Source organism: Ambystoma mexicanum, chromosome 3p, assembly GCF_040938575.1.
Source record: "Ambystoma mexicanum isolate Mex_15411 chromosome 3p, UKY_AmexF1_1, whole genome shotgun sequence".
NCBI lineage: Eukaryota > Metazoa > Chordata > Amphibia > Caudata > Ambystomatidae > Ambystoma > Ambystoma mexicanum.
The window spans coordinates 376,299,685-376,326,393 of NC_090925.1; the positions used below are offsets into that span (position 1 = coordinate 376,299,685).

Below are 26,709 nucleotides of genomic sequence, written 5' to 3' on the forward strand. Positions count from 1 at the left end.
AGGAGGTCGTTGTGCTGCCAGGGAAGAAACCAGCTGCAGAGTTTCTCGATTCCAAGGAGCTGTCCTATCTTTCGCGGTTCAGTGGTAAGTGGCTATCCGGTTGCCGGGGTGCTTGGCACGGGCAATTCGACCACTAGACGTCCTGGTAGGCGAACAGGAAAGCGAACTGGTTGTCCCCACCAGCTCAAGGGGAAGAGACTCTCCGGCAAGAACATCTCCTCTGTCGTCGGGAAGTGGTGAGACGGTTCAGCAGGGCTCCACCGGTGGTGTCGTCGTTGCAGGTCGGCTCAGCTTCTCCCTCTTCGGATTCTCATGTCCTGTGGCGACTTCGGAAGTTCCAGTCCCAAAAGCCATGCTTTTATGCAAGAAACCCCCATTGATTCAGCCTAGCTGTCAATCAAACATGCTAAGTGGTGAGCCGGCCGGCTCACCACTTGGGCCAATCACACAAGAGTGCGACTTGAGTTGAAAAGGCAACTCAGTCCAGGGTGCCTAAACCCCCTTCCACACCCCCTGTGGTACCAAGACAGAGTGGCACCACTTTTGGAGGCTTTTGTGGAGAAGCCCGCCAAAAGGTGGAACAAAGGGCTCGACTTGGGTTGGAGTCACAGAAGAGAACACAAACGCCATTTTAGAATCGAGTTCTGGCAAGAAATACCAACCGGTGAATTAATATTAAATAAATAACCCGGCGGTATGTTCGAGGCTATAGGAATTAAATAATTAAAGTTGGTAGCCTCGAACAATGGAAAAATCCCATAGAGATATATTCGCGGTCGAATATAAAAAGTAGTATCCACTGCCACCAGCCAAAACTCGATCAGGGGGGACGGAGACGTGCCCCCTCGAATAACAGACCCCGGGGCAATCGAATTGCCCGGACCAGTATGTCCACAATATGATGGTTTGTACTGGTTTATGTTCATAATTTGGGACTAGTAAAGCCAATGGTGACTTTACGTGCCCTGGGAGACAGTAGTCAGTCCCCGGGTATGGAGTCTATGGTGGGGTGCCACTATGACACCCCTGTGTCACTGTACTGAGGGTGCAGTGTAACACACATAGTAAAAACACATGATACCCTATGGAGTAAAAGACCCCATAGCCCATACAACACATTAACAGTCAAAGGAACCCCTCAAATCATGTCCAAGAGTGTAAGGAAAAGAGTCTCACTCTTGGCAGGAGAAAAAAAAACTCTGGAAATCCAGCAAAGCTGCTGGGGGACTCACTAGGTTAGGAAATTCAGCCTAAACAGAGAATTCTCCCTAACACCATACACTTGAGCACCCCAGCGACACGGCTGCCGATGCAAATCAAATAAGCTCAATTTGGAGTAAATGTATTCAGATGTATTTTGTGTAAATATCCTGAAAACATGGAGTGGATTGGGAATTAAGGACTGGACTTCGACACTGCTGTATGGGGTCCGGCATTTTAAACTTGCTGGTTATGTACAGGGAATACAAGTTCAGAAGCCAAACCTGCTGGGAACCCAAAACCATCCCAATACGTTGGAAGTAAACAAAATGCTGCTTCAAGTGGAAACTACTCTGCAAAAGGTGTTGGTGTCAGCAGAGCGCCATCAGCTTCCCAAGAAGATGACATCTACCTTAGGTGCACAGCTTAGCAGTATGCATGCAAATGAACTCAAGTCATCGAGTGGCGGTTCTAGCTGGGAACTGTGTGTTCATACACATTCTCAAAAAGCGGTTCTAGCTAAGGAGTGGGGCCTCTGACCCCCGACCTACCTTACGTGTTAGCCGCTGTTTGATCTCCCTTCGTTCCTCCTGCTCTGTCTGGTCGTTTCTTTCTGCAGAAGGAAGAATCAAACACAGAGATGAGTGTCAGCCTGTAGGGAACATTCACACATTACTGCACAGGACAGCTGAGTGGGTTATTGCATTGCCAAAGAAAGAGTTGCTCTCTGCACCTAACTCTGGACAGTAATGCAGCAATGTGAATGGGAATACTGCATGGGATGCACATTGTCCATGCACCCCATCCCCCCACCTGGCCTAAGCTTGTCACTCATCTTCCGCGTCACAGTCCTTACCAAACGAGTTTCTGCTCCCGGCACAGCAAAAAAAAAAAGAAACACCCTCGCAGTACGTTACAGTCTATCCAAGATCACCCTAGACTTGTGTTACCTCCTCTCTAAAGAGGCACTTTAGTCTTGGGGTCTATTCACAGAGCGTTTTCGGTGTCATGATAAACTCTTCTGTGAATCAGGCCCTTAGTCTGTATCATTCACCCAAAAAGCCGGGAGTAGTTGGGGGTCGGCAGGACTGTGAGAACTTGGTGTAACGCAAAGTACCAGTAGGGAGTCCGGCCATTAAAGCACAAGGCCCAAACAGAATCCATCGACAGGGAGGCCTGCTCACAATATTTGAAAATGTGGCTTCTAAGGCTGGCATGCAGGACCCAAGTGTGGTTCCGTGGAATATGGCTGCTCGCAGGACTCGTCTAATTACTCCTCCGAAGCCCTCCACAAAACCTTCCTCCGCCCTCCAGCTAAACCTGGTGCCGCAGAATTAACTTAAAGGAGTAAGAAAATAACGCAGGCTTCAAGTTGGCATATGTGTCTGTTGAAGCAGTCGGTGCGCGCAGGGAAGAAGGATGAACTGAGGTGTGTTGCTGCACACTGTCCCCATTGTATATGAGCAAGTTGTAAACCTCACCTCACACGTGTTGTGCAGCAAGGCCATCTGTGATGTCTGATATTGTGCACCTCTTTCCACTCTCTGTGCCTCACCCTGGTATTGCCCCAGATAAACAGTCCAAGGGGGCTTCAGGGGAAGATACGTGTGAAATATTTCAATATAACAGTCTGCGGCCATATAGCCTGAAATGGGCACCCCTGTTGCCACCCATGGGCTCAGGTGCACACAGACTTGCTTGCTGTATGTGTCGCAATTCTGAATGAAACTCGGCGGCTCGTTCCACTGTGGGTTCCAAACGCTTTGCTGCCAACAAAAAGCATAATGGTCACTTCTTATGCTCGGCTCTAATATGTTAACACGACTTTATGAAACAAAATGGGCCTGATTCACGGAGCTTTTGCCTATGCTATGGGATTGCACCATTATAAAATGCTTCTGTGAATCAGGCCCAGTCTATCTTATCTCAGCAGCTGCCTAACAGTCTACACTGCACTCACCAGCTTAACACTAACAGCCCTACAGACCTCGGCAGGTGTAATAATTGGTGCTTCAACTTAGGCAATTACTTGGGGCAGGCATTAACTCAGAATAACGCACCTTTCTATGTCCATAAGGCTTCGTCCTCTGAACCGCAGTCAAATCCTACAGACTGTTATTCGAACAATTTGGCTCTTTCGGCCATGTACTAGGCGGTTACACAGAACCTCAAACATGTTGTTGGTGTCATTTAGTGTCAATAATGACACACATGCGCTAATAAGAATTGTGTTTGTACCGACGCTTGCTGCATGTTTTCAAGCGTTCATAGCACATCCTAGGTGTCACCAAGAGCACATTGAATGGTTGGCGCCTGCTGGGAGTGAAACAGCCAGATGGGCGCAGCAGGTCCACCCTCCAGGCACTTGGACGGCCTGATTCTGGAATCTTGTCTGAGTAGGCATTGGTGTGTGCGTTTGCCGCGCGCTGTGCGCGGCTTGTGAAGAATGCCGCAGGGGGGGACACCGGCTCGATGCTGGGTACTGCACACTCCAGCATTCCCTCGCTCGCCTGCCTATAACTATTTGGGGTGATTAACACTGTTGCCTGCCATGCGAACACCTACACACTGCAGCTATAAATAGCCATGCCGAGTGGGCGGCACGCGGGGCTGCCTTCGGGTGCTACGCATGAATAGATTAGGCTATTTCTGGTGCAGTCTGCGCTAAATTGAGATCCGAGCCGGGGATCTCCTCGACACGGGGCTCATGTGGCTCACCCGCGGGGGATACCCTCCTCAAGTCCGCACAGAGCTACTGAGACCCTTCGCGGCCTTGTGGGGCTGCGGTTTCATGTGATTTCAATTATTATGTTGAGGGCATTAGCGACCACAGACCTCTCCAGCGAATTTTCTTTTTTAATGTAATCAAATTCACAATCGAGGTTCGTTTTCTTTTCTTTTTCAACATTTTAAATCAACCCTCCTTTGAACCGTGTGAATTGTTGGATATGTGTTTAGCAATGCAAAGGGCAGAAAGCGATAACACCAATCATTTTTTTCAGAGTCTCCTCCACAAATTGCAATTCTCATTTACTTAGTGACTTTGGGCGAAGGCGAATGGAGGCGGGTCCCCTCCCACGGTGGAGGGGCCGCAGGGTGGGCAGAACGGGAGGCGCCTAGAACTGGCTCGGGTCGTGGAGATGCGCCCCCAGCCATTACAATGGGAGGACTAGCAGGGGAACGGCAACAACGCCAAATGGAGCCGCTAAATAGAGGTCTGCGAGCCTAGATTGAGCAGTGCTTTCCGGAGTTTCAAAACTCCTGGAGAAGGTCCTATTCGCCCGCCTCAGCGACTTCCCCCCCCAAAGAAATGTACTAGCAAATAAACAGTTTGTATTCCGAAAGGAGCATGCAAGGACCCATCAGCTGCTGAGAATGGTGGATACCATCAGTCACAGATTTATCATCAAGTCCACTTGGATATCGCCAAAGCATTCGACCTTGTCCGGCACAAGGGGCTGCTGCACAAGATGATAGTTTATGATAATAAAATTGACACTTTTTAATTGATTTACGTTCGTTAACAATGCATTCTTTAATTAATCATTCGTTAAAATCACATGTAACCCCAGGGCCATTGTTCCACAGTGGCCTGACTAGGAACAACACATTTGTGGAGTCATTACCCACAGTGGTAGCCCTAACAATAAGGAGCGAAGTCCTCCAGGGTAAGCATGTGGTTTTATAGTCAGAGAGCATGTCAGTGGTGATGGCAATAAACAATCAAAGGGCATCTTGCCCCATGATACTTGGACTGCTGAGACATTTGTTACTGGTGTGTTTAAAAAGGTGGGTGCACTTTCAATCAAAGCACCTCCTAGGGGTGCTCAATAATGCTGCCGACGCATTATCTTGTTTTAAGATGCAGGAATTCTGGAGATGGTTGCCCCAAGCAGAGATAAAGATGACCCCATTCCCCGACACTTTCCAGAGTTTTGGTGCCCCGACTTAGCACACCTGGTCGCTGGGGCACTGGTAAGAAGACAGACAGCATATGAAAAAGCATTTCAGGAATACAGGGAATTTTCAAGGGAAAGAGGGAAGGGCAATCTGTTTCACTGTGACAACTTAATTACTGGGGCACTTATATGTCTATGGGGCTTCAGCATGGGTGGCAAAAGGGAGATGCCAGCCATTAGGTTTGTAGCAGGCATACTCGCTGTGGCAAGGCCAGCCGGTGATTTTGTGGTTTAAAAAGCACTGGCGGGATGGCGCTAGCTAGGGGTCAAGAAGGAAGATTCAAGGCATATGCTCGACCCCCAGGAACTGGAACTTATGCTACGGGCATTGGAAGGGATTTGCAGGGATGCATACGAGGTGGCATTATTTAGGGCATCCTTTGTCACAGCCTTCTTGGGGGGACTTAGGCTGGGGGGAAATAGTGGGGGCCGCCAGAACCGACAAAGGGGGCGGGGAGGGTTAGCCCTGTCTGTCGTCTGATTCTAGGAGTAAACTTAGTGCAAATTTATGTCTGAAAATCCAAAATGGATCAGGAAGGGAAGGGGGCAATACTTGACCTGGCCGGCAATGGGGCCAGAACTATTTGTCCTGTGGCCACACAAGTGATTTTATCACGTTAAGGGAGGGGCAGGAGGGCGGGGTGTGTCTACTTTTCAGACCCCAGGACGTGTCTTGTGCTTCCAAATTCCAGTTCAGGATGATTTTCCAGAGCTGCATCGCAACAGCAGGCTTGAGAGGACTAGGGTTTGCCTCAAATTTATTCTGCATAGGGGCCGTGACAACAGTGGCCAAATACGGACTCCAGGAAGATGAAATCAAGAAGCTAGGGAGATGGAGATCGAAGACTACAAGGGGTACATAAGACCACACCTGTCCTGCTAGCACCGCAGGGCTCTAGGTCCAGTAAGGGGGGAAGGGGAGACCTTTCAAGCTCTGGATTACTTGTACCAGTTCGATTGGATGTAAAGATTGTTTTCCTTGCATAACACATCTCTATTATCTGTAGAGGATGCCGCTGGTGCGTGAGGTCTGGGTGATCGGACACTCCTTTATAAGGTGGATGGAAAAAAAGAGCGAGGGAATCTAGTAGTTTGGACTAGCAATCCACTGGATCAGCAGAGGGGGAATCCGGGTAAGTGAAGTAGGGGACATCGTGACCAAACACAGGGTCACACATCAGCTACCCGAGCGGGACTTGGTTATCCGCCACATGGGGGGAAAATTATCTGCTGCCCATGTGGCAGAAAGAACTGCAAGTGGCTCTGGTCTCACTCTTTGGATGGTTGGGCAGATGTTGCCGGAGGGCCGTGATCGCCTGGTCACAAATTATGCCAAGGACAAGATGGGGAGGGCCGGGTTCTGCGAGACCCCTGAACAGATCAGCAAGAAAGCTCATTGAACTGGCCTGTTTGGCAGGGGACCGGGGGTGGCTGAGGGCGATTGCCAATGAACTAGTCAGAGGAAACCAGAATTTGCATCGCGATGGCGTCCACTTGTCAAACCAGGGAACAGACTTACTATTTAAGAACTTTATGGCATTAATATGCACTACATGAGCTGGGGACCCCGAACGGGTGGTCGAAGTTCCTGTGGTAAGTGGGTGTGGACTAGGTGGTCATTGATTTACACTCCCGGTGGGACCCTGAGGCCGGTAGGGGCAGTGGGGAGGGCACAGCCTGCCTCTCACTGGGTGGCTTCGGGCAGGCGGGGTTCCAACGAGGAGGTGACCAAATAGGGGTGGGGGGTGCAGGAGGCAAAAGGTGATGGACAAGAGAAGGGTGCTGCCTGGCATCACCCCCCCAACATAGGGTATGGCGGTGAGGTCCGCGACAACATAGGGAGGGCCTCATTGCGGTACATCACCCAGGGGAGCGGTTCCACCGGGACCGCCTGTCACTCGGAGTAACTACTGTAAATATGATTTGGTATGCAACTGTGATGATTATGCATTTGACCTTTTTAGGGTCAAATTTGACGTTTATACTTTGGTGTGTTCATTATTTAGAAGTGTTAAATGAAACGTGGCCATATCTTTCCATAGAGACTGTGTCTGTGTGGTTTCTTCAGCTGTCTGTGACCCCCCATCCTGTGATTTTAGTTCCTGTGGAGGCTTGTGTGCCCTAGCAGCCATTCTGGCAGCCCCAGTTAGGAATCTCAGAGGCTCAGCGAGCCGAGTGGGAGGTGGAGCAGGCCTGGTGGGACAAATCGACTCTCTTCACCGGTCCTACAGCTCTATGCCATGACAAGCGTGCCACGGTCCAGTTCTTCAGCTGTCACTCGAAACCCTAATATGCAGTACAATGACAGCGACTCGTTCCTGGCTCTAAACTACTGGTGGGACCAATGAACCCAACGATGACTGCTAAGGTTGCTCTCATTGCTGTCTGTAGCTTGGGTAGTGGCTGTCTGGGATTGTTCCATCCCAGATCCTTCTTCAGGCTGGTGTCCACTCAGAAGGCAGTGGCGCAGGCATCAGTTTAAAACTGTAAGGGGCTGGCTCTGTTACTCATTGGAAGAGCCTTCCAAGAACCAGAGGGGACAATGTGGGGTTAGGCGGGGGAAGATTAGGAGCACTTTCTTCTCAAATATGGAGACCATGAAACAGTCTCCCAGTAGAGTTGGAGGGAGCAATGCAAACCTAGAAGAGCAAAGAATAGCTCGGGACCTGGCCACGTCTCTGTGATGAGAGGAGGCAGGAAACTGTCCAGTGTGGGTAGGCCTAGTGCTGCCTCTATTATTGCATTCTATGCTCCTTGAGTGGCTTTTAACGGCTGACCCTCACAGTGTATGTTATGTTATATGGCATTTGTGTAGCACCTAATGCCATTGGTATGGCCTCAAAGCGCTGTGGGTCTATGCTTTTGGAGGGACGAGATATGAGAATTGATAGAAGAATGTTAGAATGTGTATGTGCATTTTAGCCAGCACCAGGGTATGTAGGGGTGGATAAGTCCCTACTAATGACCCGTGGAGATCTGGCCAGTGGATGGGTGCTGTGATAGGCTGTCAGGAAAGTATGCAAGTCAAAGTGATTGATTATGTGCCCAGCCAGACCAAATTATTTTGTGTGACTCTGCTGCATTCTAATGCTAGAGGTGATGTGCGTTATGGGTCCGAGGGGTGGATTATTGCAGATGACTGCAGGTAGGAGGCGATTCCTCTGGAGGGATACAGCCATCTTCCATTGAGATGGAGTGTGATACGTACCAGTGAGACATGGTTGATATGAAGTTGCGTTGAGGGAATGCAGATCATAACAGCGGATTGACTGCAATCCTTCTGTGCGTGCTTGGTACTGTCTAGTTGTCTCCTCACATGACTCCTAGAATTCCCCTACCTAGCCGTCAGGGGGTGATAGTTCACCCATGAGGTGGACTAGCTCAGTCAAGATGCAGAAACGAAGAGGCAGGACTTGAGCGACATCCGGAAGGCGGTGTGATTGTCTATGCAGATGATTCTAAAAGGGATAGAGTTCCATATGGTGGAAGCTTGGACAGGAGGATCCCCCTATTCTGATTGATTCAGCAGTTGGGATGACAAGGAGGAGAGCTGTGCCTGATCTCAGATTTCTGTAGGGTGTGAGCTTGTGTTGTAAATATTCTCGGCCTGTGTTGTGCAGAGTACGGTGTGTGTTGCACATAGTCTTGAATGTGGAACGACGACTGATGGTAGCCAGTGAAGGCCATGGAGGGCAGTTGTGATGTGTTCTCTGGGGCCTAGGGCAAGAAAGAGACATGCTGCAGTGTTTTGGACCCATTTGAATTTTAAGATGAGATACAGGGGCACCCAACTATAGGGTGTTGGCATAGTCCAGGCGTGAGAGAGGGCACCAAACCCTCAGGCATCAGGGCGCTAATTACCGAAAGTGCAAGTGTCATTCTTCCTAAAGTAACACACATATTAGTGTGCCACATGCAAATGTGCAGGCATAAACAGATACAGCCCCGCCTCATGGTAAGGGGGGCTGTCTTGCAGCAGATCAAGAGGGCAGTCTTTCCGCAGATCATGAGTTCTAGTACTGAGGCAACTATGTTTTAATCATGTTGCCCTTTGACTCACTACACTGTGTACTGAGCACAGATCTATCCAGGATCACTGGCATAGGAGGGTCGTATACTGGCAGGTGCTTTCACCTTGCAGTACTTGGCATGGGGCAGTGCAAAAGCACTGGCATGATGGTTACGTACTGGCAGTGTGGTTTCACTGTGCACGAGGATAGCGTCGCTATCGGGAGAGACCGTACAAGGCCAACCATTGTGCCTACGGTCAATGGCATGTGGGCAGCAGTAAACAAGAATGTTTCCCGGGAACACAGGACATTCCTGCGGGCCGGCGCTCAGCCTGTATGGGGGGGGGCACGAGGGGGTGCCATGTTCTACCTCACGATTCGCCGCGACCGAAGGCCGTCGCCGCCTGCCATGGTTAGAGCTCATTCCAGGAACTCTGGCGGCTGAGCACGACGCCGCATCATGCGCAAGGACGCGGCCGCAGCAGGCGCTCGGCGTACGGCACGCTCGCCGCAGTGATTGCCGCAGCGCAGCGCGGCCGCCCGGCCCTCACTGAGCGCAACCGTGACTTACGGTAGAGTCGTGCACCCTTGCATCATCATGACTGGTACCTGCCTGCGCCTATTGTGCCCTAACGGCAGGCAGGCAGGCAGGGTAATAGTGCCAGCCGCATGAGCGCACGAAAGCAGCATTCCAAGTGACCTGTGCGTTTCCTAGGCACCGCCACACCATTAGAATGATAATATGTTCTCCGTGCTCATTTAAATGGTCGTGTACACTCTGCAGCAAGGACACTAGGACTGCGCATCTCGCGCACTGCTTAGCAACCGAGTCACGGGCTCCTTTGGTGAAATATCGCTGCATGTCTCTCTTGCGCTGCCTGGGAAACGTGACCGCACTGTGTATTCGGCCCAAATCAATGCCGGGCCTGGCAGGCGGAGCTTTGGCGCCTCATCACGTGGGTGAGGAGGGGGCTTGTAGGTATACCGCATGGGTTCCGGACGGGGGGCAGGCATTCCCTTCTTAAACAGGTGCAGCCTGGCTGCAGGATGGTGTATAGGCCAAACCCTCTCGCCACTTCGGGGCGCCAAGAAGAGGAGAATACGGGGAGCAGTACCTTCCGATCTAACATCATCATGACCCACGACCTTTATAAATCAATCTCACTCTGATTTATAGAGTTCCTGCCATACAATGCCAGGCAGTACAGTTAGCAACCAACAACACAAGCGAAGCCATCACTTAGGTTGAATGCTAGCGTTGCCCCACGACAAGAAGGGTGTGTGGTGTTATGTTAAAATGTGTGCGGGCAGGGGGTGATTAGCGGGTATGGGGGGCGATAGACAAGGCATAGATAGGCAAGGAGAAGACAATCATTGGATACGAAACGACGAGGCACTGCAAGCATAGAGGGAAAATGCAATGGGAGAGGCAATAAGAGAGGCGGGCAGGGCAACAGAACGACCGGGGAGACCCTTGCCTTGCAAGGCTGAGAGAGGTCGGAGGAGTGGGGTAGAGGGGGAGGAGTGGATGTGTGGGACAGGACGTGCAGGATAGAGACAAAGACAATCTGAGAGAAGATGAAGGGAGAAGGGAAATCAAAAGGAAGGAAGTGTATCTTAATTGAAGTTGTTTTGCACCCCACTCGGCTGCCATTGGCATGGCCCCTAGCTGCTCCAAAGGATCTGAAAGTGAGGGAGGCTGGGGGTGGTTAGTGGGGATTGAGGGAAAATGCAAGACAGCTTTGCTGCTGTGTTGATGAGCGCAGTTCAGAAGCAGAGGCTTATTGTGGGTCTGTGTTAGGCAGTTATTCTCGAGAGCCTTATGTCCAGAGGCGAGCCTCGTGTGCTTGCCTCTCGTGTGAAGATATCTAGAGGGGAGCCTCGTGTGCTTGCCTCTCGTGTCAAGTTATCTAGAGGGGAGTCTCGCGTGCCTGCCCCTAGTGTGAAGATATCTAGAGGGGAGCCTCGCGTGCCTGCCTCTCGCGTAAGATATCTAGAGGGGAGCCTCGTGTGCCTGCCTCTCGTGTGAAGATATCTGGAGGGGAGCCTCGCGTGCCTGCCCCTAGTGTGAAGATATCTAGAGGGGAGCCTCGCGTGCTTGCCTCTCGTGTGAAGATATCTAGAGGGGAGCCTTGTGTGCTTGCCTCACGTGTGAAGATATCTAGAGGGGAGCCTCGCGTGCCTGACCCTAGTGTGAAGATATCTAGAGGCGAGCCTCGCGTGCTTGCCTCTCGTGTGAAGATATCTAGAGGGGAGCCTCGCGTGCCTGCCCCTAGTGTGAAGATATCTAGAGGGGAGCCCCGTGTGCCTGCCCCTAGTGTGAAGATATCTAGAGGGGAGCCTCGTGTGCCTGCCCCTAGTGTGAAGATATCTAGAGGGGAGCCTCGTGTGCCTGCCTCTAGTGTGAAGATATCTAGAGGGGAGCCTCGTGTGCCTGCCTCTAGTGCGAAGATATCTAGAGGCGAGCCTCGTGTGCCTGCCCCTAGTGTGAAGATATCTAGAGGGGAGCCTCGTGTGCCTGCCCCTAGTGCGAAGATATCTAGAGGGGAGCCTCGTGTGCCTGCCTCTAGTGTGAAGCTATCTAGAGGGGAGCCTCGTGTGCCTGCCCCTAGTGTGGGGAGCCTCGTGTGCCTGCCCCGAGTGTGAAGATATCTAGAGATGTTGGAGTCATGGCCGAAAGAAGGCTCGTGTGGGCCCATTTCCAAATGATGTTTGAGCCCCCTTGCTTACAGCTGGGAAATACAGACTGAGGCACCTGTGAGGTGCATAGGTTATTCTTAATGCTTCCGGTTTTATGGTGTTTCTATTTCTGCCATTTCCGTCTGTTTTTATCCATATTTATTTTTTGGCTCTTTTTACGTATTCATGGAACGGGCGGACGGACAACTTACATTGCTAGGTCCCAAATAGTTTTAGATCTATGAACGTTTTTCACAAGGAAAGTAATGTCACTAGATTGTACCAAGAAAGGGGCGGAGACTGTTAGTGTTGGGCTAGGGAAGGAGGGGTGAGTTCAGAACAAGGGCACACAGATAAAGTAAACAAGGACCTTCGGACGGTGGGGAATGGAGAGCTCAAGGATTCGGCTAAGAGACCAAGAAAGAGAGGAGCAAACATAAAACCAAGATCAGGATAGCGATCTGAAATTGTGGTTTGGTAACCCGGACAGGTCTTAAGGTTGAAAGTGCTATACTCCATCAGAGAACGGCAACGTGGTCAAGTAGGCCAGAGCGGTCGATCGGACTAGGCTTACAAGAAGACTGCAAGCCAGGAGACCAGGAAGAGGGGTTCAGGGGCAGACAGAGTAAGAATCCCAGAAATCAGGGAAAGTTCTGCTTTACTAAGTTTCCAGCTACAGCCGCTGTGAGGGACACAAAGATAACGTGATTTAGCCAGTCAGAATCGTTCATGATCAAACTGGACATAAAATGGGCCAGGTGCCCATTAAACAGTGGCGCAACATTGCAATTGGCCATTCTTTATTTTTCGTAACAGACTATTTCAGTACTGCTGCACAGGGGGGAGATTGGGGTAAAATGTGTTGCAATAAGTGGTTCTGGTAAGTAGCATTGGTCAAAACTACCAGGTGCACAGTACGGTAACTCTTCAAACAGGCCAACTGTTGCCCAAAAACGGGCCCATCCTATATGCTGGCACTGCTCTATGGCCCGACGGGACAGTGCCAGCCCTGAGTCGCTCTGTGCAGCACGGAAACTCGACAGCAAATGCAGGGCTCCAAGCCGTTCTCTTGCCCCCCTCTTCGGAAAGCATTCAGTGGCAAGGATGAGCCCACGCTTGAATACAACCAACAAGGGGTGTACCCTTTCAGTTCCAAGTGCGGCTGTAACGTCACATTCTTGCATGTACTTTCCTATACACAGGGTAGACCCCCTCTCCCCCAGCCCCTCATGGGGTGCACACGTTCATGCTGAAAACTCTACACAGAATGTTCCCTACCATCCGACATTCCAAAACACAAGCTCTTTATTGGCAAGACTTGCCTCATTGAGCTTTGGCACACCATTAACAGCAACAGTAGCTACATTACCATCCGCTCAATTGCAGTATCAACTCCACAGATTCTTAACACACGGCCCTCTCAGGCTGTACACTGCAGGTACACGTGGGCATGTGCTCAGGAGTGGCATAAGAAGGAAACCGGAAGACTTGTACTCTCAGGCTGTACACCCCAGGTACACATGGACACGTGCTCAGGAGCCGCATAAGAAGGAAACCGGAAGACTTGTACTCTCAGGCTGTACACTGCAGGTACACGTGGGCATGTGCTCAGGAGCGGCATAAGAAGGAAACCGGAAGACTTGTACTCTCAGGCTGTACACTGCAGGTACACTTGGGCATGTGCTCAGGACCTGCACATGAAGGAGAATCAAGACGTAGAACTTTCAGCTGTACACCCCAGGTACACATGGCCATGTGCTCAGGAGCGGCATAAGGAGGAGACCGGAAGACTTGTACTCTCAGCCTGTACAACCCAGGTACACATGGCCATGTGCTCAGGATCCGCATAAGCAGGAAACCGGAAGACTGTTCTCTCAGGCTGTACACTCCAGGTACACGTGGGCATATGCTCGGGACATGCATATGAAGGAAACTCAAAGTCCTAGAACTCCCAGGCTGTACAATCCACGTATACATGGCCATGTGCTCAGGAGCCGCATAAGAAGGAAACTCAAGGACTTTTTCTCTCAGGTGGCCCACTCCAGATACACGTGGGTATATGACCAGGATGTGCATGTACAGGAAACCAGAAAGACCTGTACCCTCAGGCGGTATACCACAGATACACATGGGCATATGCCCAGGAGATGCATATGAAGGAAAGTAGCACTAGATGATACCAACATAACTATCCCATCTGTCAGGTGTGCCGTTTGGAGTGTGCAAATGTGTATGGTGACAAAGCAACTGAAGGCTGCAAACGAGTGTGAGGGCAAGGCGGCGCTGCAGTGCATGAGTGTAGTTACAGGCCACTCACTGTGGCCAACCAAAGTTACTCAGGCTCTGTGGTGTCGGAAGGTTGACTGGAATCCTTATATTGGGGAATGACTAGTGTTTATGGCATGTCAGAGACATGGTTGGCAATGCAGGTTTTGTTAGGCAATGCCTTGGTGGACAGCTCAAAAAAGTAAGTGCTGACCTCTGACCTGGACCAGTACGTGCTTTGCGAGTTCCGGCCCATGCAGCGCCAACTCAGCTTGTCTTCTTTCTGAGATTGATTGAATATCATTAAATAGGGTAATAACCTGTATTATTACAGCACTTGGAAGCAAGAGGAATGCTGCTTGAAGCTTATTACAAAAGCCAGACATTCATATTATTAAGACCGAGCGTGAATGGGGAGCTGGATTTGGACTATGAGTGCTAGGGATTCTTATTATCCACAGTGGGAGCATACATTCCTCTAGGGACTAAATCAGAGGTAGCCACCCTGTGAGCCTCTAGATTCCTGGCCTACAACTCTCATGATCCCTCACCACAGACTATGCTGGCTGGGGCTGATGGGAGTCGTGGGCAAAAACCTCTGTAGGATGACAGATTGTGGGCAATAGAAGTGGCGGATCATGGTAAGTGGGTGGCTGGGTTCATGGAGTGTTATGGGTGTGTGTAAACAGTAACAAAACTGAGCTGTTGATTTTTGGGTCACCCCAGGCTAGGCTTAAACACGAGCCCAGATACCTGTCCTTTTCTATCCAAGACTGTAACATTCTGATGTCTGAGAAGGTGAAATCCCTAGGCATCCATCTCGAGTCGTCACTTAGCTCTGAAACGCAGGTGGTTCAGAACTGCTCCTACTACTTCCGCTTGCTGAGAAATATTCACCCTTTTCTTTCTGAGCAGGACTGTACATCTGCAGCAGGGGCCACGGTATTGTCGAGGGTTGATTATTGCAATGCTCTGCTCATAGGAGCCAACAAGAAATGATTACATAAATTGCAAATTATACAAAACAACGCTGTCCGTATTATTAAAGGCAAATCGCGACGGGAACACATCTCCAGCACTCAAGAGGACCTACATTGGCTTCCGGTACCTGCAAGGGTGCTCTTTCAGTCAGTTGTGCTCATCCATAGGTGTCTAGATGGGACACTGCCAGTCTACCTTAAAAACATGGCGACTTGTTATGAACCTACTAGAACTCTTGGCTCGTCTACACTAGCACTGATCACTAGCCAAAGCTTCAAGTGGGCTAACGGCCGGGGAACTGCCCAGTTCGTTCAGCCAAACTTTGGAATTCACTTCCCCTGGCTTTGAGACAAGAACAAAACAACGGAAACTTCCGACGACAGCGAAAAACATTTCTTTTCAAATAATGCCACTCTTCGATCTGATCTAGACCTCTTAACACTTGTCCTGTCTTTCCTGTTCGTCTCTTTGTGTTAATGTTCACTTTCGGCGCCATATACAAATACATAATATAGAGTAGGCAGTGCGGAGGGCGAGGTGCAGAGGATACGAAGTGTGAGGATATAGTGGTTGTGCAATGTGAAGAGGATGGGCGAGGGCGAGGTGAGGTGTGTGGTGTTTCTGGAGTGTGTGTTATATAGTCATAGTAATTGCATGGGAATTTGATGTGTAACTAGCCCAGGCCTGAACAAGTAAGTAGAAGATAGGACTCCTGTGTTATAATAATAATAATTTAACATTTATATAGCGCTGCTTATTATTACCCACGGTGTGTGGTGCTCATGTATCGACCTCGGAAGGATGCGTTCGCAGGCTCTGCACTGGATGTCAAAGCGAGCGCTCTACTCGCTGTGCCACTTGACCGGCTGTATGTATGTGGGATCTATACCACATGTATGTGCAGGGTGTGTGTGTGTGTTTTTATCTAGTCTGCCTACTAATCTAGTGAAAATAAATAGGCTTTGGCTTTTGATATTTTTGGTAGCTGGTTGTTTTGGCCTCTTATCAAACAAAACACAACTTAAATATTAGGCTCTATATCAGAAAAGGTCTGAAGTGCTCAAGGAATACAGCCCGTGAAGCATCCAGTAATATGACACTGGTCTTATTTATTTATTGAGTGGGGTTTATAATGCACTGTAAAGCATACAAGGCCAGTTCAGAGTGCAGAGGATGGGGAAGTCGTGGGAAGGGAAGTTCCAGGAGATCACACACAGCTGAACTTTGAGTCACATTCCTGGATAGCCACCAACCATTTTAGAACTTAAATCACATGATGGCGGTCATCTGCGAGTTGTGGGATGGGTTTACTTATTTCATGTAGTAATGTTATAAAAATGTGCTACTGTTGCACGTGGAGAAAGCTACATTACATTATGTAAAGTTTACAATGAAAATAAAGAAACTAGCAGATAAGGGAATGTATTCATTGGTATTGGCCAGACTAGCATCAGAGTGGTTGGAGCGCGGCTTTACCACCTAGCAGCACCCACAGAGAGCCGGTCTTGCCTTACAGCCTCGAAGCTCCAGCGCGGGCGAGAGAGAAAGCGCTTGAAGCATATTCTGGGGATAGTAGAAGAATACTGCCAAGTCGGGGATACGGGCCGCAGGATTGGAGGCAACATTTTCCAGTCCCGTATATCCCAGGGTCAGGAAATGATTGGAAAGAGTGAATGATGGCGGGAGGATTCTATCATGCAATTCCAGAGGTTTTGCCAGCATTATCAGCAGTCAGGATATTCTGGCCCAGATTGATATTATATGCTGTCAGAAAACTTTATTAATGGGTATCCATATGATTGAAGGTTTGATGTAAGGTTTGTCAAGGCTCATTGGGGATGGAGGGGTCGCCATTATGGGGGTCGGGGGTCTGCTGATAGCAGCCAAGCGTACACGTAATTTAGGGTTTAGCATATGACAAATAGACCTTGAGAGGAATGATATGCTCGCAGTCCTCTTGGAGTGGCGTGTCCAGGGTTCCAATGCATTGGAGAAGTGTCTCTTGCTTAATGTTTATTTAAACCCTGATCCTGCCCGAATGGAGGAGGCTGTTGCCTCGGTCTCGTTCCTTTTGTTGGGAGAAATCCCAGAGGCCGGGGCGTCAATAATCGTTCTGGGAGACTTTAATGCAGAGTGTTTGGAGGACGATTGGTATCAGGCTCCTAATAGGGTAAAAACATCTAATGTAGCACATGAAAGAGGCCGTCTGGTTGTGTGAGAATTGGAGGCATGGGACATGGTACTTTTAAATGGAAATTGTTGAGGGGCCCTTTCATCAGCATTTACATGGCACAATGCTACTGGTAACTCTACCCTGGATTACATCTTCGTTTCTAGGGATTTATTTGAGGGAGAAGTTGGTCTAAATGTTATCAAAACAGAGTGTAGTGACCACTGTATGAGAGCATGTGAAAGTGGTAAGGTTGGCAAGGGGGCTAATGATATGAGTGTAACCACTCCAAGGGGCTTTGGCCGGAGTGTTTAGACCTCGCTGTAGGTGCTGGTCCTGGCAAACAAATTAGCTAAAAGCTCTAGAGCTATGGGGCATGCCCTGCGCTCGACCAACAAGTGAAGGATCGTAAAAACCAGATGCGTGTCTGCATTAAAAACATGAATTCCCAAAGATTGGGGAACACTGTAAAAGAGGTGGCAACTGTAAAAAGGAATTTTAGGAATTGGCTGGGTTTTTTTTAATGCATATTTATGATGCAGAAAGTATGTTGGGATGCATTACGGGGAATAATATTAAAGAGTCCTGGAAACGTATTAAACCACAGGGGACAGATATGTATTTGCAAGTCCAAGCAATTCCGGAAGAGGTATGGGTGGATCATTTCAGGGAGTTATATGTTAGAAAGGGTCAATTTACATCCCAGGCTTATGCCTGTACGAATTGGGAGGTGAGCCCTTTCTTGGGATCTGGACAATATTGTTCCTCTGATCAGGACAAGTAAAATGTCTAATTCCCTGGGCCCTGATGGGCTAACTAATTTAACATTTAACTTTAATCCACAACTGTGGGCGGGAATATTATCTCAGCTATTTGCGAATATATTGCTACATCAGGAATTCCCAGAATTATGGGGCACAGCCTTGATAGTTCTGATCTTCAAGGGGGGAGACTGTTTGTCCCCATTACAATAACGCCCTATATTCTTGTTAGATACTTCAAATAAAATATCTGCTAGAATACTACTAAAAGAATTGCATACCAGGGCAATGGGCTCAAAAAACGTATACCCTTGCCAGGCAGGTTTTAAGAAGGGTGTGGAGTCATCCTTAAATGGCTATATATTTTCGCTACTGGAAAGACATGCTAAGAATCAAGGCAGGCCGTTTTTTCTGGCCTTCCTTGATTAGTAAAGCGTTTGATCAGGTCAATAGGGCTATTGTTTTGCAAAAATTAGATGAAAAAGGCTTCCCCTGTCCTTTAATTAGTATCTTTGAAGCTCTCCATCGAGGGACAAGGTAGTGATAAGATTGGACTCTTGCAGGTCTTTCTCGGTTTGGATTGAAACTAATCGAGGACTCCGGCAGGGGTTTGTTCTTGCACCGTACTTTTTAATTTCTATATTAAGGACACGGCGTCTTGTTGGAAGATGGTTAGGACAAATTCCCCAGTGTTAGGGCATGTAAAAGTACAATATCTGAACTATGCAGATGACATGGTCATCTGTGACATGACGCCAATTGGCCTTCAGCGGGCCCTACAGAGCATTGCAGACTTTTTGGGCAATTTGGACCTTACAGTGAATACTGTTAAATCAAAGATCATGGTCCTTAATGGGGAGTGCTCAACATGGAAAAGCTTTAAATGGTTGTGGTCGCTAAATGACCAAAATATGGAAGTAGTTAAACAGCTTAAGTACCTAGGTTCAGTCATCTATGCCTCGAAAGGGATCTCGGGGTTGGGGAGAGATCTCCGTACATAATTTCGGACAGCAACTTCTCAATTGATGCTATTCGATCATAAATTTGGGAGATTCTCAGTGCTACTGTTAATTAAATTATATAGGCAAAAAATTCTCCCCCAAATAATTTTTGGTAACCATGCGTACGATGAAGGTATATCTTGGCCAAAACTTGAGCCAATAATGTGGAGAAAGGTTTTTTTTGTCTCCCTAAGTTTGTCCCTTTGGTGGGTATACAGTGCAGACTTATTTTACGGGGACGCTTGTAACTTTATGCAAACATATTGGCTCCTCCCCTGCTTCATTCTTTGGCCGTCTCAACTGTATGTTGGGTCAAGGGTTGTGTTGAGTACTGGATCCTGCAGAGATTTGCTTAGTAAATCAAGTCGTCAACTGGGGAGCTAACTGCAAATCCGAATAATACTAAGGTAAAGCTGTATCGATATGTATGGATTCAGGTGAGGTCAGAATTGTTGGCCTATAGCTGCTTCAATTATCATTTCTCCTGGACGATAACTTGCTTGGAATTCAGGAGAGGGTGCCAAGGGGTTTACGATTATGTCGGTTTTGTAGTTTGGAGGATGAATCCCTGACGTACCTCTGCATCTTGTGTCCTGCTCAGCCCAGTCTGTGAGAGGAGAACATGGGAATGTTTTTAGTATGTGGGGGAAGAGGATTTCTGGTTAAGGATTTTAAATACTAAAGAGTTATCGATTCTAATAAGAGTTTTACATTATTTGAAAAGTGTTCTTTAAAGAGTTTATATGGGTAGAAGATTTGACTGTACCATGTATATATTTTTCTATTCATCTTTTTAAAATGTATTTTGTTGTGATTCGATTAGTGCAACGTGTGAAAGGTTCAGTTTTGAACTCTAACGCACGAATATAAATAAATAAATAAATAAAATAAATATTCTGGGGCTAGCATGCCCATGGCACCATTATGTGAAGTTCTGAGAGGTGTGAGAGAGCAGCCAAGATTTGCTGTGCGTGGGTCTTCCTCGCACTCCTGACTATGGTGCTCAGTTGAGTGGTCCTCCATTTTAGACCTCGTAAGTTGGGTGCATTGGACCGTTGGTGTTATCCAGTGATAGTTTGGGGTTACTTCGACTTCATATAAATCAGGTTTACATCAGACAAGCAGATCTTTGGTGGAAAATGCATTCCCATGTATGAAAATGGGTTATGGCATCCACAATCAATAAAAGCTCTGTGTACTTTTACTGTGTGATGAAACAGGACTTGCCTTCTTTCCAAGTGCGGCCCAGTTCCACCGAGCGTGTATCAGGTACTATGTGGATGGGGTGGGTCTATGAACCATTGCCACATTTATTTGGCCCAGCCACACTTTGGCCAACTTTTTTTTTAGCACTATTTGTGGAAAAATACAGGAAACCCCAGACACCACCCCTCACTGCCCCTACACCGTATATACCTTAAGCCCACTTCCTATGTGCATTTTGCCACAAAACAAAAGTGCAAAAGAAATAATGCAAAAACGCATTCAGTGAACGTGTACGTCGGCAGAAGTGAGCTAGACGGGATGGTGTAAGGCCGAGCCTTCCAATGATTATTGAGGAGTAAGGGGGTTGGGGAAAAGCATCTATGAATTTGTCAAACAAATCCATGGTCAATGAGTGGGAGTGGACGGTACCCTTCCAGGGTGTATCTAATGTGCATCAACCAGTGAGGTCTCTTAATGTTGGAAGGACATATTGTTGGGCTCTCAGAAGTGATCTGTTTTGCATGAAGCGCAATACAACATTCCAAAAATAAAAACATAAGGGCATGCTCCTTCTTCCATAACCTCCACCCTTGGGTCCGACTGGCTCTGGCCCTTCTCGCAGTCTACAGTAAGGGCTTTGTTAATGGGTCCAAATTGGGGTGCGGTAGGGACTAGTTCCAGCTACTGAATTCAGAGTGCCATTTCGTCACGCTGCTCACCCCACTTTCAATAGGTCCAGAATTAGTGATGTTTTTTAGGGCCAATTTGATGCCCATTCTAGCCCTCTGCTGGTGGTGCCCTAAGCAGCTACCTGAAATTACCTTATTGTAGGACCGCTGTCCCTTTTGAGGGACATGGCGGGTGAGTCTCATGCCAGTACTTGAGCTGGGGTTGATGAAATTGAAGTGAGAAGCCAGTTAGGAGTAGTATTTGGGTGATGTTTGTGGGGAATGCCCCTTTCTAGGCCCCTACTATATATAGTGACACAAGAATGACACACATATAAAGGCAAGAGAAAGAGAACCTATGCGGCTGGTGTTAGCGACTCGTGTGGCTATTTTAGGACTGGCACGACTAGAGATGGGAAGTAAGAGGATAGACAGAACATTTGCCAAAGTGCAAAAACTTGTAAGTAGAGTTTTGGCAGATGAAAATATGCATAAAGGATAAACTTTCCAAATGTCGAAAACTTGTTCTGGGAAGAAAACAGGGTGAACATGAGTACAGGATCAACAAGCATTACAAGATAACTGGAAACAGGACTAATGGGAATCAGAAGGGGAATGGTTTTAGCCACTCCATTTGTATATAAGGATGAGCCGGACCTGGGGAGAGGGTATAGAGAGCCCCCCCATGCACTGGTCTGTTTGCATTACATGCCATTTCTCTCTACTTGTAGTCTCCTTTGTATTATTTGTGTCCGTGTGCCTGAGAGGCCACGGGGGAGCAGGATGAGCCTGTAACCCACCCGCCCCAACTTTCTGTGGCTTTCTACATTTTCACGTACAGTCTGCAGTGCGCAGGAATGTAGTGTTGCGCTACGTCCAGCGTTCTTTCGTTGGTCGTGCTTCAGGCCTGCGTTCTGGTGCCTTAGTAAGATCCCTTTTCTGGCAGTGACCGCTGAGAGACATGGAGGTAGGTTAGTTTGAAGCAAATAAGTAAAATTGGGGGGAATACAGAAAATTCTTCCGTTTAGATCACAGAAGTTACAATGAAAGTCAAAATAGGCAGCAAGAGTGATTGGACCGGATTATCCAGTAGATGGGTAGTATAAGTGCCGGAAAGATAGCAAGCTACCCAATGCAGGGCGAGGGGGGCTTGGTACTGCCAGGCTAGTAGAAAGGAAAACAGCAGGTATGACTTACTTGTGTGGTATGCAGCTTGCCAGCTAAGTGAAAGAGTTTGCATCAGGCAGGGTTCCATAATGAGAAGCTAATTAATATTAATATGTGTTTAGATCTATTTCTAGAATGTTAGATGATCTTGTTGTATGGTGGTCAGACTTGCCGAGTTCTGTGTGACACCGTGGGACAGGTGCTGTCTGTTCGTTCTCTATGAGAACCATTAATGGTTTTGTGATGTAAAGAAGAAATGAATTTAAATGAAATGAAATGAATGAAAGTATGTATATAGCAAATGTATCTTTATAGCATTGTTGTCTAATGTAATGTATTGTTGCTAAAGTTTGTATTTATTCACATGTTAAGTTATGGTTTGTTGTAAAAGTTCGTTTTTTGAACTATAAACAATAAATAAATAAACAAAATGAGAGGCTAATGGGCTGCAAAAGGGCCTCGAGGCTCACACCGAGATTCCTTTGGACATATAAGGCCCCGCGTTTATTATTCTCCAAAATGCAACAAGAACATTGTATTTAAAACATTTCAAAACTTCTGTCAACCCTGATGGGCCACTCAATTCTGCACCCTATCAGGGTGAGCCAGAGGAGCGGGCCTGCCCTCCTGCCACACCCTTAGCCGTGGCACCAGGAGGCCCAAGGTCCTGCACAGAATGCCTTCTGATACCGGCCCACCCCCCCCCCCCCCCCGTGTCCCCCTACAGGCCCAGAGCGACGGTTTGACCTCTTCAGCGGTCGACCAGGGTCTCCCTATAGGGGCAAATCACTGTCCACCTCCAACTTTGGCCCCTCACCCCAACAGTGGCGTGTCCAGACTCTTCTGACTGGGGTGGCCCAAGTGGGGCCCTGACCTATGTAGGGGTGGCATGAATAAAAGAACAGACACGCAGGGTAAGGATAATGGGGGGGGGGGTCAATCAGAGTCGAGGGGTAGCACGTTCCACTCCCTGCACATGCCTGTGCACCTCAACTACAAAACAGGCTGGGTTCCCGCCGAGAGGGAGGGCCTTAGCCTCCGTACACATGGCCGTGTACCCGCCGCGGCGCCCCCACCCAAAGGACTGGCTCGCAACACGTAGACCCATGTTGGTTAGCTGTGTGTTGCTTTCTAATATGTTACTTTCAATTGAACTAATGCTTCTTAATTGAAAAAAGCAAATGGACACCCTGCATGTAAATAGAAAACTGCCTTCAAAATCATATACATTTATTGACCACATCAATAGTATCCCTGGCAATACAGAGTCAATTGATAATAATAACTGTTATTGCAGCGCTTAGATAACTGCGTGTTTGTTGCAACGAGTTATTAGGCGACTTTGTATCTGGCTATAATTTTCACATTACCCTGAAATTCCCGACAGCCTCTGGACTCCAGGACAGGGGATACTTTAAACATAGCAACACATGGCGGCCCAGTCTGAACTGAAACCTTGTGTTGGTGCAGTGAGCAACCCTGGCAAGTACTTGGCAAGCGTCGGGGGCGACCCGTGCGGTTTGATAAAGACATAAAAACTAGGGAAACCCCACTCAGATCATGCCCCGTGCAACAGCAGCCTCCCGGAGCCCACCCAAAGCATGGACCGGGCGAGCAGCCTCCCAGAATCCACCCTGCATGCAGCCTCCCAGAGCATGCACCGGGCGAGCAGCCTCCCAGAATCCACCATGCATGCAGCCTCCCAAAGCATGCACCGGGCGAGCAGCCTCCCAGAATCCACCGTGCATGCATCTTCCCAGAGAATGCACCGGGCGATGAGCCTCCCAGAAGCCACCGTGCATGCAGCCTCCAAGAGCATGCACCGGGCGAGCAGCCTCCCAGAATAAACCGTACATGCAGCCTCCCAGAGCATGCACAGGGCGAGCAGGCTCCCAGAATCCACCGTCCATGCAGCCTCCCATAAGCTACCGTGCATGCAGCCTGCCAGTGCATGCACCGGCCGAGCTGCTTTCCAGAATCCACCGTGCATGCAGCTTCGCAGAGCATGCACCGGACGAGCAGCCTCCCTAAATCCACCGTGCATTCAGCCTCCCAAAAGCCACCCATGCAGGGCATGCACCGGATGAGCAGCTTCCCACAACTCCGGGTGCATGCAGGCTCCCTGAACCCACCCAATGCATGCAGAGTTCGAGCAACCTCCCCGATGGAGGGGTTACTCACGTTTCAGGATGTTCCGTCTCTCCAGCTCCTCCACGGCCGGTCTTTGGCTCAGTCGTCTACGGAAAAACACCAGAATCACATTTTGCACCATACTGGCCGCAGAATGTCCACAGGTCTGTGTTTACAAATACAGTAGAAGGGTCTTGTAGTGCGAGCAGACACCTCTTCACCAAAATCACAGCCAATGCACTGCGAATGTTTTTTTTTTATGGCCCCAAAAACACAGGGATGTTCGTGCCCGAAACAGTCTCAAAGAATTCCCCGATAATTGTCCCGAGTAGGCGGCAATAGTGTACTCTTCTAAAGCAACGTCGAATACTACTTCGCCCGCAGTGGCGTCAGATGTCCTGTTCCCTGGTTGCCCCTGGGCTCAGCAGCGAGCAGTCACCCCAGCAGCAGCAGCAGGTGCTTCTGCGGAGACCCCGGGAGCTCCTGCCGTCTGGGCTGCCTGCCGGAGGAGGCCCCTCGCAGCGAGCCCGCCAATCACAGGCCCGGCGACAGCGCCGTCACGGAGGGAATCCCGCCCACTGCCAGGGACGCTGCCTGCCGTGCTGCCCACAAGAAATCGTGCCGTAGTAACAGGGGGAGGGAGCTGGGGACCCCTTCACTTCTGGGAGGGGGCAGGGAGAGGGCGCACGTGCCGACGGCGGGCGCACGCAGCAATGTGCAGCAATTAGCGCTTCACACATATCTCCTGGTGCAATTCCAGCGCCGGCCCAATTCCTCTTCTGAAGACGCGCCTGGGAAGCTAACGCTCACTCAGCCGAGCGCTCCCTGTCAGACATGCACGGGGGGGGGGGGGGGTGTGAACCATGAAGAAGTATAACACAACCACTGAACGTGTATCTAACATGCAACCACGCCATTCAACGGGTAAGGTTATATACAGCCCTGCAGTACGATAGACAACGCACAGAATTACATTCATGAGTGGGGGGGCGGGGGCACGTTCCAAGCGCCGATGCTCACATTAAGCGTGTATCTATCATGACAACAGGTAGATAGTTACGTTTCCCAAGGTCACGTATGGTCGCACCCTCTTCTAAGAGCTATGTAAAACAATTTTACATGTTTTAATGATTGTTTTCTTTAAAAAAAACTCTTTATTAGTTTCCATAACCATCACACAGTTGACACACAAAAAAAGGGAAAAAAAAAACAAATACAGACAGCAGTCCTTTCCCAGCTGTTATGTTCCGCCCTGTGTCCTGCTACGCGGTGACGCAGGGCGTGCCGAATAAAAGCCCCGCCCCGCGCTCGGGAGGCAGTTCCGGGGGCAGACCATCAACCCGTGTGTGTGTGCGAGTTATTTGAGCTCCCGCTGGCGCTGCGCCCCAGGCCGTGCGGTCTAGCTTACCCCTCCAGCCCTCGTGCGCGCACGCCGAGGGCTGGGACCTAACAATGGCGACGAGGTGGAAAGAGGACAAACACGCGCTCAGCGTTCACGGCCCCTAGATGGCCTGCAGCCATCGCGGCCACATTTTTGGACACCCGGTGGGGGGGGATCGCACACGTGACCCACCCCACCCCAAAATAAATAAATAAATAAATACATTTTTTGTTCTCCTTCAATCTTCTCATCATCACTCGCCCTACAAGTGATGGCTGGGCAGTGTGGAGCCATCTCACATCTGGTATCGTACACCAGGGGCCCCATCACGACGTGGCATCGTAACCACATGGGAAAACCGGCACCTGAACTCTCTGCTACAGCGTTTGGACACCAAGGCACCTCCAGGGAAGGCCCAACTTCACCGCGCTAGTGGTTGCCTGAAGAGATCACGACAGCACTGAACAGGTACATGTCGACATGGCTGCCGGCACGTCCACCCCTGGGCCCACCACGCCGTCCAGAATTGCGGCAAACCTATCGCTGACGTCCCCACAGCCTCGGACACAAGGAGGCTCATCGACACTGGTCCAGCCGTTTGACCCCTTTACCGACCCATCTTCGAGTGGACCCAGATGGCAGCTGTGGATCCAGAAATTCGAGATGGCGATGGAGTGCAAAGATGTGACGTCGGCCAGGAAGATGAAGGCGCACCTACTACTCAGTGTGGGTGACGAGGTACTGCGCATTTTCAACTCCTTGGATGTGGCTGATGGCCAAGATGCGTACCAAAACGCAAAAGATGCCCTCACAGCTCATTTTCTCCCCCAACTGAACCCGGACTATGAGACTTTCATCTTCTGCACCACCATACAGGCAGCGGACGAGACCCTGGATGCCTACCACACTCGGTTAAGAAAATTGGCCATGTCCTGCGAGTTCACTAATGTTGAGAGGGAGATCAGGAGGCAGATCATTAACGGCGTACACTCAGAAAAACTAAGGCGCCTGATTCTCAGCGAGAGAGGCATCCCCCTGCAACGAATCCTTGAATTAGGACGACAAAGGGAACTAGCCCACACCAGAGCGGCCAACATGGAGGCCACTCTGCACAGACTGCAACCGGTCCTC

At 49.3% G+C, this 26,709-nt stretch overlaps 1 protein-coding gene across 4 annotated transcripts in view; it reads right to left on the bottom strand.

Moving 5' to 3' along the window:
* PHACTR3 (phosphatase and actin regulator 3) overlaps positions 1-26,709 on the bottom strand; it is a 1,074,680-nt gene that overhangs the window by 31,835 nt on the left and 1,016,136 nt on the right. For all 4 annotated transcript variants that reach the window (XM_069651038.1, XM_069651037.1, XM_069651041.1 and 1 more), the window contains 2 exons: positions 24,249-24,304; positions 1,752-1,813 (listed from right to left, as the gene is read on the bottom strand). In XM_069651038.1, coding sequence (XP_069507139.1) covers positions 1,752-1,813; positions 24,249-24,304 — 118 coding nt within the window. The remainder of the gene's footprint in view (positions 1-1,751; positions 1,814-24,248; positions 24,305-26,709) is intronic.